General features: G+C 39.4%; 1 protein-coding gene across 3 annotated transcripts in view; it reads left to right on the top strand.

Moving 5' to 3' along the window:
* The window catches only part of LOC124171833 (laminin subunit beta-1), a 140,288-nt gene that overhangs the window by 70,310 nt on the left and 56,083 nt on the right, over positions 1–13,895 (top strand). For 2 of the 3 annotated variants that reach the window (XM_046551186.1, XM_046551185.1), the window contains exon 4: positions 9,967–10,056. The exons of the other annotated variant lie outside the window; for it this stretch is intronic. In XM_046551186.1, the coding sequence (XP_046407142.1) occupies positions 9,967–10,056 (90 nt within the window). The remainder of the gene's footprint in view (positions 1–9,966; positions 10,057–13,895) is intronic. 3 annotated transcript variants of the gene reach the window in all.

Here is a 13,895-nt window from a genome sequence, read left to right as displayed (position 1 = left end):
CTCACTTTCTGATTGTGCTTGACAAGTCTTTTTCTCATCAATTGAAGAGTCTGAGTCAGATTCAATGAGTTTCCTGCTCATTTTCTTTGCTTCTCTTTTTGTGCTTTTCTTTTAGCAATAGTAGCCGTTTTCCTATGATTTTTTATTGAAGATCTCTGCCACACGCAACTAGTTTTATTTATTTTCCTTAATATTTTCTGGACTTCTGGAGCATAGAATAAAAAAATATATGAGTACTAATGGGGTAATGCCGGTCAGTTGCCAAAGCGACTGCCATTACCCCAACAGCATGTTTTCATTCAGCGGCTAAAAAATAAATATCATTGCTTAAAATCTTAATGAAACGCTACGTAATACAAACAATATGGCTTACCTCGTTTTTGCGAGATCAGTCTCGTCCTATGAAAAGTAAACGGTAAGAGCTGATAGTGGATTAAACTATTGCCTTTCTGGTAAGGCGAAACGTCAAAACAGTTTTTCTTAGACAATACGCAATTTACGATTGGCGATACGGCGAGTGCTCCATAAGTATATCCCTAAATTGTCTTGAGTTGACAGCACCAATCAGTTTGACTCTGCGTTGTCCACTTTTGGATAAATAATAGTGACCGCCATTACCCCAGTCTCCCCTAGGTAGAGTCGATAGTCGTAGCCATACCTTTATCTCAAATCTGGAAATTTCACTTCAGTATTTTCTCAAATTTAAACTTTTAATGTTTGAAGCACAAGCGTTGACGAAGGCCCACTCTGAATTGAGCTGAAATTTTACATTAATCATTGATTTTTAATTTTCCATCCCTTGAAAGGGGAGACTGAGCATCTCTAGATGATAGTGTAAGGTTTTAACGAATATTTTGTCGCGAAAAATTACAAAATAACACCAACAGAGCTCCTCAAACTCGGGTGTCTTCCTTTTTTTTTTACAGACAGTAGAGGGTGAAATGCGTGTCAAATTTGTGGCGACCATCGGTTTAATGCGTATTTTCTCTCAATGAATGGTTATTGATGAAGTGGGTATCTACGCGAGGAGAAAGCTAAATTTTCATGTCGAAGGCAACATGTCACTGAGGTGCTTACGTATCTCGAGTCACTGTCTTTGTCTAATGCACTCGAGCCTGGCTTCCCGCTGTAATTATGTGCGTGGATTGCATCTGCTCATGCACGGTAGGGTGTCTCATATTTTCCGACTTCAAAACTTTTGAGCTCTCATCTCCCCAATTTTTTTACAATGTCTCTAAAACATGCGTATGCAAATTTTCAAAGAGATCGGAGTATTCCTCCTTGCGCCGATTCGTGCGCGAATTAGCGCGAAAAACATGCTCGTATGTGCCACCCTGAATCACACTTGGGCTTGCCGATGGAGGGACGTTACGATTAGTTCATTTGTAGCGCTAAATTGTTTCCATGCTTATTTGGTAAGCTAATCATGTACATTAATTCGGAATTGTCACAAAGAATGTAAATTTTGGAATTGTAAATGTTGTACGAAAGGTCAGAAAACTGGAGAAAATACCACAAATCGTCAAAGTGATGGAATATCTTTTTATAACATACGGAATAAAAAATGGCCATAGTATATTTGTGTTATGATTTTTGATGGTGAATTATTCATAATAATATCGTAAAAAACCGCGTAGAATTTATGCTAAGGGAAGTAATCCGTGGGAAGTAATTGAGGCGCAGTTTCGTTGGCTAAAACTGCAATAGGCGCCAAATAGAGGAATGTCTGAAACAGCATCGGAAAAAGGCGTTCCAACAAAGGTATGAAAACGAATATTGCATTGCACGAATATTTTTAACAAACAAGGGCATATAAGCGGGACTACTGCTTAAACTCCTCGAAGAAATAGATGCACGAAGGAAAAACAGAAAATCGGAGAAATTTTCATTTTTCCGCTCCTGTTCACCTTTCTTGTTGTGTGTGGAAGATTCCATCACAATTTTAAGGTGATAACTCCGGGGCCGCATTCTGCTAAAGTTGATATAAAAACTATTAAACATTCCCGTATTACATATTTTGCAGGAAGTTATAATATCCGTTAGTATATTTTCCCTAAATATTTGAAACAGTAAATCAAAAATTAAGGAAAACCTGCATGCAATGAGAATGCCGTAAAGCCTGATAATGCGAATGGAGTTGATTACGAGAATTAATGGTAACCTTCGTAACTATTTTTGAAAAAAAAGTTACGAAGGTTACCATTGATTCCTTGGAAGGAAGCCTTAATTGAGTGTCTGCCAAGTTCACAGCTTGAGTAAATTTCATGTAAGGATGCAATAGAATACTATCCGCTAATGATAATCAAGTCTAAATAACGATGGTTTCAGTTGACCTTAAGACATACGCGTAGGAAAGTTGTAAAATACTTGAAATAGGATTTTCACGATTACAGTGATAGTTTAAAAGTAATAATTCAATGTGTGTTACACCCATATGAGGTGGTATCGCCCTTTTTTGATTATTGATAATGCCTAAAACCTTAGGTATTTTTAACTCTACCATATTTGAACAATTTTCGGAAGAGATATTCAATTGAATTTTCCTCGTCGATAACTTTTGGATGGAGGATCTTAGCGCACAATTGAGTTCTACCGCATGTAAGTATTTACTCCTCGGTGGTGCTTCCAACTATTCTTCAAACCTTTATTGCATATCTTAATTTATTTGTTTTTCTGAATGCTATTTTCAATTAACCGGGACATCCTGTCGTAAAACAAGTAATAGAGTTGCTGGGATAGTGGAAAGGAGGTCTATTTTCTCGCCCATTGACGAGCAAGAGTTTGCTTCATGGATTTCATTCGACATTATTGGCCAGTACATGAAGTGGATATAGCACACTAAATGATATGGAGAAGGAAAAAAACGTTTAAATTAATCTGCTGAAGTAGTAGATATAAAATGCTTTTTTACTTTTATCTTAATACGAAGGGTGAAGTCAGATTCCTTGGTGACGTTGACAAGGCCTTGGAAGTATAACTATTTCGCACGCTGGAAAACATAATTTAAACGTTTTCTGCTGTTAACAGTGCATCATTTGTGCTATAATCAACGTAAATTGTTTTTTTCCTGTAAAATAGGTTGAAAAATTTTAGTTACTGAATTTCATCCATGCTTAAGCAAAAAAAAACTTTTCACTCCCAATTTTCCATTTTAATCCCCTCTTAAATTCACCGTTCTATTCGGCGTTATTGGGGTTATCGTCATTGGATGGAAATAAAAACTCATTTGTGGTTTCATATAATCAAAAGATTAAATTAGGGGGTGAGAGCAAGAATTGCCGCGACAATTTTGTCCCAAATAATGAACACCCTTATGTTTAATGTATCACGAAATTCGTCACTCATTATCTCTATTTTGTAAATATCACAAGCATTGAAGGTATCAAATAATGAACGTTGCGCACGGAACGTTGTCAATGAAAATAATTAGGAAAGAACAACACAAATAGTCAACAAACTGCTTGCCTGCCAACCAGCAAAATTCGCAATTCCAGCCAAGGGAGAGACTACCTGGCGCAGAACGCTCGAAACAGAAGAACAATGATCATTACGTACGAATGCTATGAGGAACGGTGTAATAGGTATATGAGATCTTTACACTGATTTATCAACTAGTTACGGGGAGATGCCTACTTATGCCTACTCAGAGCAAGTGCTGACGTTGCTTAATGTTAACTATGTTTTCATTCTACGAATTTTGTATTCACTACAGCACGATTGATTCGCCAACAAAGCAAGGCTATGGCTGTTGTTTCCGCACGTAGGTAGGAGCAGAAAGGTCTTGCTTAGGACGATTTTGATGGAGATACGGTGGTTTTTCATGTTACAGCAATGAAAATAGTGCTTTTTCAATTTAAAATCGTTCATGTGTTAAGCTTACGGAGAACAACAGTAGAAAAATTGCTGATATTCAATGCTTCCAGGTATCCGTGATCGTGGTTTTTGTGATTTACGATATAATATACCTATTTAAGTTTACCTAATACCTAATAATTCTAATTATTCTAATCAATATACCTAATTAATTAATTCTTTCATTTCCATGATTATTAATGGGATGGTATTTGCCCGTGTGGTTCTGATAATTTTTTTCTGGGCGCGACATGATGTTGAACATTTTACCTAAAGGTGCTGAATGTACCTCAAGATGGACGTTATGTATTAATAGCAAGAAGGATGAATAGACTCGTTCCTTAGATTCCATAGCTTCACCTTCATGATAAAGAACCGTCTGTGATACGCATTCTACGTATATTTCATTTTCAGTGGAATACGGCCACCAAGTATATATTATTTAACAGTGAGACCCTATCGACAGAAAATTCTCATGAATGATTCCGAACTTAATTAAATAGCTTCTGCAGTGATAATTTACAATGTACGGCTCTTATAAGCAATATATTAGAATGAGTGCTCACATTCGTCATTTTTGTACTTTTATAATGAGCGTAACACAATGAAAATCTGGTTTGATATAATCTTAACTAAAAGTTTATCAAGTAGATTTTTTCATCATAACTGTTCTAGCCATTAGGCCTCGTACAAATGAGTTCTGCAAGGAAATAATATAAATTTATTTTTACAGGGGTTAACGCAATTTACAAAATTAAATTGACAGAAATTAGAAAAAAAGAGCAATTTCAAAAAATTTCAGTACAATTACATCAGAATTTACCTGCGTTGGAAAATTATTTTTAATTATAATAATAAGATAATTATAAAATACTGAAAACTGATAACTTTCTTTTGTATACCTCTCAGAAAGCACATTAATTAGTTAGGTATCGTTTTGATAGTACGTGGACAGCAGGGATGTGATACGATCCGAAACTTAGTGTTTCGTACCCGATCCTAAAAAAACAAACATTGCGAATCATTTCGGATCAGGCCGGTACGAAACTCTTCGCTTTTAAAGTTACAGATCACATTCACTTTATTTTCGCTTCGTATGGGTTCGAACCAGAAGGTACGAAAATACTCGTTAGGGTAAAGTGACTGGCGTTGCGCCAGTCATTTTATTTCATCTAATGTGACTTATCAAATACATGGAAGGCAAAAATGAATAAGTGTTGAGTATTTTTCCCGATTTTGGTATCTAACCCACTATGCTGATGGTCGCAGGTTCGAATCTCGTCAATTTCTTGTCGTAAGTTCTATCATGGATTTTAACAACAATTTTCATATCTTTTACCTTGAAATTATACTGTTTCATGCTCTCCATGAACGCCAAGTTATCGCCAATCGCAATGGCATCTATATCGAGATTTTCTAAAAATTGTTGAAATAATAACAGCTCAAAAAATGCTAAAATGATGAGATATCGTAAAAATAATGCCAAGATCAGATTCAGACGATCAAAATCGGTAAGGTGTTACCACTTTTGTCTCTGATTTGGGTAAAATTACAACGTTATTAATTTTGGCCAGCTTTTTTCGATTTGGGACCACTGTGCGTCGTAGGTAACAGTAGGGCTTCAGAGAAGGGTTGGGAAAAGCCCGCGCGACACGGGGTTCTGAGACTGACGCGGCTCTCGTAATGTAGCTACAAGAAGGGGTCATGTCTACCGAGATAAGTTTTCTCGAGGCCTTGGGCGGTACCTACTTACAATGTGGACAGAGGCAAGATTCAAAAAATACCCCAACCGCGTATCTTTCCCATAGTAAAGAGAATAACTGAAAACCTGGGGCAAATATTGTTAAAGAGAAGTGCTATGGACCTCCCCTCACCTTAAGGCGCTACGCGAATTGCTCACAAAATAAACGAAAGACAGGCGCGTATGCTTTCATTGATATTTGCCAGGAGGAGTCCGCCTAATCTCCTCCTCGTTAAACTCGGGGGTCTTCCTTTTTTTTACGGACAGTAGAGGGTGTTATGCGTGTCATCTTTTGGGCAACCATCGGTTTAATACGTATTTTCTCTCAATGAATGGTTATTGTTGGGGTGGGTATTTACTCGAGGAGAAAGCTACATTTTCACGTCGAAGGCAACATGTCACTGAGGTGCTTACGTATCTCGAGTCACTGTCTTTGTCTAATGCACTCGAGCCTGGCTTCCCGCTGTAATTGTGTGCGTGGATTGCATCTGCTCATGCACGGTAGGGTGTCTCATATTTTCCGACTTCAAAACTTTTGAGCTCTCATCCCCCAATTTTTTACAATGTCTCTAAAACATGAAAGCCGCCCAAGCTCCGGATGTTGCTCTAGGACGGGACTAAGCAGACGGTAATGGATAGGCCAGTAGTATTAAAAATTGGGGTAAAATTATATTGAATGCCCAATGTAAAAAATCTTCAGAGGTCGTGTTAGAAGAAATGATTGCGGCAATGGAAGCCGTTCTCCAACCAATGCATCCCATTTGAATATTTAGTATTAAATATATTCTTAATAATGCTAAGAAATTAATTTTTTACCTTTTTCGCGTACTTGGAAAAAAGTCTGCTTCGTGGTGTGATATGTGAAAATATTCGATGCCATTCAGGTAAGAAGTTGAAGGTAAGAAAATTATTTTTTTTAATAAAGTAGCGAAGGAGAAAATAATCCATCAATATATTACATCAAAATATCAGGTCAAACGCATTACCGAAACCATCAATACTTCTATGTTTTACATACTTAATTGCTCTCAGAAGTTTGGTGGTATTATCATCGGAAAAACAACGGGCATTGATGGCTTTTATTAGTATTGGGAATACCGCCATCCCATGTAACAAAACATATTTAATAAATGAATTTTAGTGTCATCTGACGTCGTTGGAAACGCAAAGTTGAGACCTATAAATTCTTAATAGGATACCTATGAGCCGCTAATAACGAATTTATAGCCGGAAATTTGTCAACTTATTCTCCAAACTTTGAGTACCGCGGTGCAGGTGTCTTATTTTACATCGGGAGCGGTTTCACTGAAGGTCAACAAATGTTGAATGATATCCAGCGCAGGTCTTCCATGATGCAAACTCGCTAACGTCTGACTGCAGAAGCAACTCGCTATATCACTTGTATAATTCAGTTGCACTTCTCAAGTGGACATTTTCGCACGCACTCTTCTTTCTGATTTCACATTTGGTGCAAGACTATTTTGAAAATGCCAACTTTACAGCAGTCGTTATATGTATAGCATTTCGGGGTATAAGAGAGAGAGAGGAGAGGGGTGAGTAGGGAAGGGAAAACTGTTCTCCGACTATATAAAAAGGAGATGCATGTAAGGAAATGGGGACCGTTGGTTTTTTTTTGTTTCCGTTTTCCATTGAGGGATTAGTAAGGTTCAGCGGCAACGATTCTTTTTGGGTCTTTGTAATGAGCTCAATGGTGGGTGGAACGAAAGGCGAATAGGCCAGGGCAAGTTAAGGGAGGAGGTGAGGATTTCAAACGGGAAATCATTGTAAAGAAGAAAGTGAGGTCTTTTTTCGTTTTGGCCAGGGTGTGCAAGGCTGAACGATGGGAAAACCTCGCAGAACGAAGTTAAGACAAGAATATGGAAGAAGTGGGAAAACCAGGGTAGAAAGAGGTATTTTTTTCGTGCTAAGTGGGGGATCAAGGTAAAGCGGAGGGCTAACGTTTCGCTGTCCGTGCAGAATGTTAGCAAAGGGGCAGAGCGTAAGGGGACATACCAAGGTGGTTGTTATTATTGAGGGACAGCATTAAGAGCGGGATGGTTTCTTAGAGAATGGGTGAAAGTGAAGAGTTATTTTTCATTATCAACTTGAAGGCCTCTGGTCTAGAGCAGTAAAACTGTAGCATCAATTTAACAGCAAAAATGTTAGCTATCATATTTTGCTTAAATGAATCAAAAGAATCATGGAAAATATGAGTACTAATTTCATGTGACGCTCTTTTGAGTAACGACATAATTTATATAAAAATTTCAGACCAGTCATTTTCCTCCTAAGTAACAGCGATTGAATACCCAATATTTGCGTTGTTTCACTGTTTAGGCTATGTTGAATATTTTTATTTTATTTTTTTAATTTTTTTATTTTATTCCTAAATCGCCGAATACAGCTCATATTGGCGATTTTAGATCGGGTTATTCAACAAATTGTAGCAATCTAACGTACACGAACAACTATGCCCTGGATTGGGGAAAACTACCCAGGCGGGACTCGAAGTTTGGCGGGCGAGGACTTTACCCCGCCGCCACCGAGGCCGGCATATGGATTTAAAAGTAGTTCATTGCTCTTAAAAATCCTTAGTGTACCCTTGGTAATAAGGATGCCATTTAACACTGTTATATTTACGAATAGATCGTACCAGTGCCGAGTTCCAAACTAAAAGCAAATAATGTTTTTTTGTGACATTAAGTAGCCAACCCAGCTGCGGCTTAGATACGACATGCTCAATGTGAGCATTGAATGACTGAGCTTTGTCAAAATAAACCCCCAGGTCTTTCACTGTTGAAGCTCTTGGAATTATTTCATTACATTACATATCTAAAATGACGACAGAGTTTCCTCCGAATGAAGGAAATAACACAACACTTTTTACATTTAGAGTCACGACATTAAATCTGAACTTCAGAAATCCTGGAAATACAACTGTTCAATATTTAACAGTCCTCGTTGTTACAGATGGTGTTATAGCCAGCTTAAACGCAAAAACTTTTCCTCATTCTGGGGGAGGGGTCGTGGGTCGTCCCCGTAAAGACGCTATATATTTGACTGCAGCTACTCGGAGTCTATGGACCATCTTTATCAAGTTTCTAGAACTTAATTTCTCAGTCAATGTCCATTTCATGTTCCAGTCATATTTCTCGAAATGACGCCGTGTTACGTGGGTTTATTTAGTGCCTCCCTAATGCTTGTTGGCTTACCCATCGTTCTCTAACGCCCTCCATTCACTGACCATCTTGGTTTACAGTTGATTCACCTTTCATTTAAGTGATCGTTGTAGACACCGCGCATTTATTTATCACTCAATTTTTAACTTATTTTCCCTATGTTGAGGTAGATTTAATTAATTATTTAATTAATTACTGTGCGAAGACACTCGCCTCCATTGAATTGAACCCCACGTATCGCACTCCACCCTCTCGACCGAATATTTGGTGACGAAGTACTCGCTTCAAACTTATGTCCTCGTGTTGAAAATTTCAGGGTAGAGATAGTAGTGTTTGAAACAAAACAGCAATCAGCTGGGATAACTACTGATACCTAAGTAAATGTGGCATATGCTGATGATGTGGAACTTCTGGCTGGGAACATTAACGATCTGCTGAGCTTAGCAAAGGTTACAATTAGCAAACAAGGTTAAATAAAAAATAACGGAGATAAAACAAAATATACGTGAGTCTGGAGAACTAAATGAGCAGATGACCTGGCAGTGAATCATTAAGTGTAGAATTATGAATATCAACATGCTGATGAATTTAAATGATATCTAGGTATCACAATAACTAATGACAACAAGGCGGGAAAGTAAATCCAAAATAGTTATAGCTTCAGCAACATACTGGTCCGTAGATAATGTGCTGAAGTCAAAACTACTTTCAAAAAACACGTGAGTCAACATATATCACTCAATAATCCTTCCTGTACTATTTTATGAACCTGAAACTTGGGCGCAATAAAAAATGGTAAAATCTTTCAGTTGATGAAAATTAGGGACTGAAAATATATTTGGACCAACACAAGATGTAGTTGGTAGGTAGTATAATCCTAGAAATTTCAAGGTGATGACATAAGTTGTAAGTGCGTGTGGAAGAGATAGACAATGCGACAAAGGGACCTTGGGTTCAGAGGTTGTTTGCGAAGTGACATGACGGTCGCACTTGCGGGCAGTGCCCGATTGCGGTCGTGGGTGAGATTTCGCGATTGGCTCAAGTACGTCGATTGGGTTGGTGGGGGGAGGGCACCCGTCCTCCCATGGTGCAATGCCAGAGGCTCGCGCGGCCACTGGAAGCGCGGTGCCAATGTGGCCCAGTGGTGCCCGGAAGGTTCTGCACCCGGGTTGACACTGGCGACCATCTCCACAGCGGATGCGGCGGCGCGGCGGGCAGCCACGGGCGAAAGGGGAGGTGCAGCGCAGCCGCACCCATTGAGCCAGCCGGCGTATAGGCGCAGAGGTAGGGGGAGCTCTTCCCTTGGTGGTGGGCCTCGGGCTAACACTGAGAGCAGCAGTCGGAGATCTTGAGTCGATGGTACTGCATGTTTGCGGGTATTCCTCCGCGTATGTTGGCTTAGGGAGATAACTGTGTCGCTGGTTATGCTGTCGGCTATGCGTACACACGCCGCGGCGTGTGTGCGTCGTAGGTTTTGGTGTCGATATCCCTACCCTTTTCTCAGGGGACTCACTGTGCTGCTGACCGTAACCATTTCCCGGTTCTTAAATTGGCGTTGGCGCACCTGAGTGATTCGGTATATTCTTAGTTAAGGATATCCTATGAATTAGTCCACTCAACACGAGACATTTTTGATTTTAGAGTTTATATTGACAAAAATTAGGCCTAAAATAAACGCTATTATCCAGTAAATTTATATGATTTCATGCCGTATCGACCTCGAAAATAGAGATATCACGTCACTGCTCCAAATGGTGGTTATTCATCTTTTAATGTAAATAGCATAATCATTCAGTACAAATAATCTAATCTAAGTTTTTTATTATGGTATATTTTTAGTCAGTGCCGCGAAAAATGCGTTTTTTTTCTGAAAGTTACCTAAATCTAGTATTATTTTACCATCCAGTGGATTTTTTTTAGCGAAGGTCTGTTGATTGGGCGAAGAGGAAAACTTGAGGCGAAGCCATTTCGATTGGCGTGAGGGCAACACCGACTGGTTCCAAAAGAAAGCTTAAGCGCGCGAAGAAAGCCCAGAAAAAGGTACCATGTTTCGGAGTAAGGCGTTATAATTGTAGTTCTTGCACCTGTAAAACCCCTCAATGTCTTGGCAAATCTCGGGAGGAGCGGGGTCTCGCAGTGTGCGTGCGGGTGAGGAGAGGCCAGTCGTAATGGCGCACGCAATTAAGTCAAGTGCCCTCCACGCCAACACCCCCTCCCATTTTGCGTGCCCGACAAGGACGGCCACCAAAGAGATAAAGTGACTCAGCGCAAAGTTTGATTATTCTTTTGTACCACTGGGTGTAATTTTTTTCAAAGCTAATATGTCATTTTTTCTTTTGGATTGTGGAACATAGATACTTTAATGTGCCCACTCGGTCCTTCGGAGCTAACTTCCTTAACACCGCGACAGTGTAGGTGTTGCACTGATTCGTTGACAATTATATCTGAGGCGCTAAGGTACCCGTCCTATCTGTTGAAGTGTACTGCATAGTTTTCACGGGTGGGATTGGGTTCGACAATAGGGTGGTTTCCTTTTATTTTTTTATTGCCTAAATCGAAAGATTATTACTCCTGGAGTACGCATTTCACACTTTTAGATTTTTAAATGACGATATCTATTTTTCGAGATTAAATAAAAAGTGAAAATTTTCAAGCGCGCGAAAACGTGACGGCTAAATATGAATGCCAGGAAAAGCCCGTGTGACGTCATTCTGGTTCCCGCTGCCGCAAAGTGAGATGACCTTGGGGCGAGGATGTGTGCGCCGCTAGGTGGAGGCTGCTAGCAGGTAGCAGAGTACCCTGCTAGGAGGTAGTGCTTGGCTTAATTATAGATTATTAATGCCCTTATTAACCACCAAGGTTCTTAGACTGTAAGAACCTTGATACTCTAAGAACTCTAAGCACTGTAAGAACCTTACGTAAGTAAGTAAGTGTACTCTAAGAACCTTGATAAACCACAACCTCACGTTGGCTTCTCACGCTGCCGGAACCCTGGCGGGCATCTGATCACATATCATGGGATTTCTATTTCAACGGATGAAGTGGGCTGAACCTTCATAATTACTTCTTCATATTGAATGTTTAATGCCTGCTGTCAGCCATGTGGATTACTGTCTCAAGTAGTTAATAGGGTAGTTTCCTTCATCAAAGAAAACGAAAGGCATTGATTGCGATTCATTACCCACCATTAGTGTATTCATAATATACAAATGATATGGTTTTAGAAATCCCAGTTTAGACGAATGTTAATGGTCAATCTTAACCTCATTTGAAAAGGGCCAGATAGGTGCCCATGCGATGCCACTCCACGTGATGTCACAGGGACCTAGATGCCATACGAGTATTCGGGAGTTTTACATCGTCTGAGATTACCAATGCATGCATGAGACACAGAGCTCAGGGAAAATTTTCTTAATAATCACCTATTAAAATTGCCTATAGTCTGAAAGTTTCCTTCGTTTGATGGGGTATTAATAATCCTTAATTAAGCCAAGCACTATCTGCTAGCAGGGTACTCTGCTACCTGCTAGCAGCCTGCATCGTAGCGGCACTCATAGCCTCACACCAAAGTGGCCTCACACAGCGGAAGCCGGAACCAGAAAGATGTCACACGGGCTTTTCCCAGCATTCATACTTACCCGTGGTGTTTTCACGCGCTTGAAAATTTTCACTTTTCATTTAATCGCAAAAAATAGATATTGTCATTTAAAAATCTAAAAGTGTGAAATACGTACTCCAGCAGTAATAATGTTTCGATTAAAGCAACAAAAAAATAGGAAACTTCCCTGTTATTGGCTTAACTTAAATGAGATGTATTGCTGACCATAACATCTCCAATTTTGTACAGCGTACATTAAAAATAAAACTTGTCCATCTAAATTCTTTGGAATGGTATGCTGTATATTTGTGTGTCATTGTTGTGGAATGAGACTCACTGTTGTTGCCCACGGAAGCTTATATACGAGGACAGATACCCTCAAACATGCTGCGAGTACTAGCCAACGATGGAGAAACCTTTGTGCTAACATCTTGAGTGGATAACATCACTAATGCTATTGAGTGCAGTACTTGAATAAGTTAAGAGAGTAGTTTCACTAACGCTGGATATTCGTATGTAGGTGGTGGATAATTAATGGGAGACAAGTATTGGTGCCGATTAGTTTCGTCTCTGATTTTGGTTGAAAATTTCATGTGTATTCCTGTGGTATTCTATAGCGTTATGTATTAATACTATCCTGTCAGGCTATTCAAGTGTTTACCCAATGTTGATGGTTGCAAATAAACATTAAGCGCTTAAAAATCTTCAATTTTAAAGTATACTAACATGTATACACTTAGCCGTGAATTAAAAAATTTTCTGTCCCACATGTCCGTAACCTTATATTCTAATTTTATTATTGTATACATCCCATGTGTATTCCAATTAGTGTAACAGCATTTACTGAAGAAGTTCTTCTAAATACTGAAAAAATGCTCGTTCTTTTCCGGGTCAAGTTTTCATGGCTGACGATTCGATGCTTGACTCGCGCATTTTCATCAGGGCAGATGAGTGATTGAGTCTTATCTTCACCAGTAGAACAACCAATCGTCGGCCTTGGAAAACTTGACCTGGAGAGAACCTGAGAAGGAATGCTTCAATTAGTCTGCCCGGAAAGCCTGCCTTCCTATATCATATTTCTATTATTCCAAACCAACGAACGGCCCATGGTGGTCAATTATTAAAATAATCATTTTTCCATCATTCTTGGTGGAATGTGGTGGATGATATCGCCCAATTCTTCAGCGTAAATATGGGTGCAGTGGTGTAACTATGGGGGGGACAAGAGGATCTATCCGCCTCCTAAAGCCTCAGAGAAATACAAAAATTGTTTAAAAATCTTGTCTGGATTTGATGCATAATAACTTCCTCTGCTTAAGGGTAAATTGTAAGTGCCAAAATGATGTAAAATGCATTTTCAGAAATGTTATGTTTCCAAAATTTTCCTGAACTCCCCGTTTCGTGGGGGGGGGGGGGGTAGCCCCCACTAATTCCCCTCAGCCCCCCCCCCCCAAAATCCCCCTCATCCCTCCCAAAGCATATCTCTAGTTATGCCACTGTATGGGTGTACTCAGTGCTGGCGTCG

The sequence above is a fragment of the Ischnura elegans genome, chromosome X, assembly GCF_921293095.1.
Source record: "Ischnura elegans chromosome X, ioIscEleg1.1, whole genome shotgun sequence".
In the NCBI taxonomy this organism is placed as follows: Eukaryota; Metazoa; Arthropoda; class Insecta; order Odonata; family Coenagrionidae; genus Ischnura; species Ischnura elegans.
Note: the sequence above shows the minus strand (reverse complement) of the source record. Positions and strands in the feature narration are given on the sequence as shown.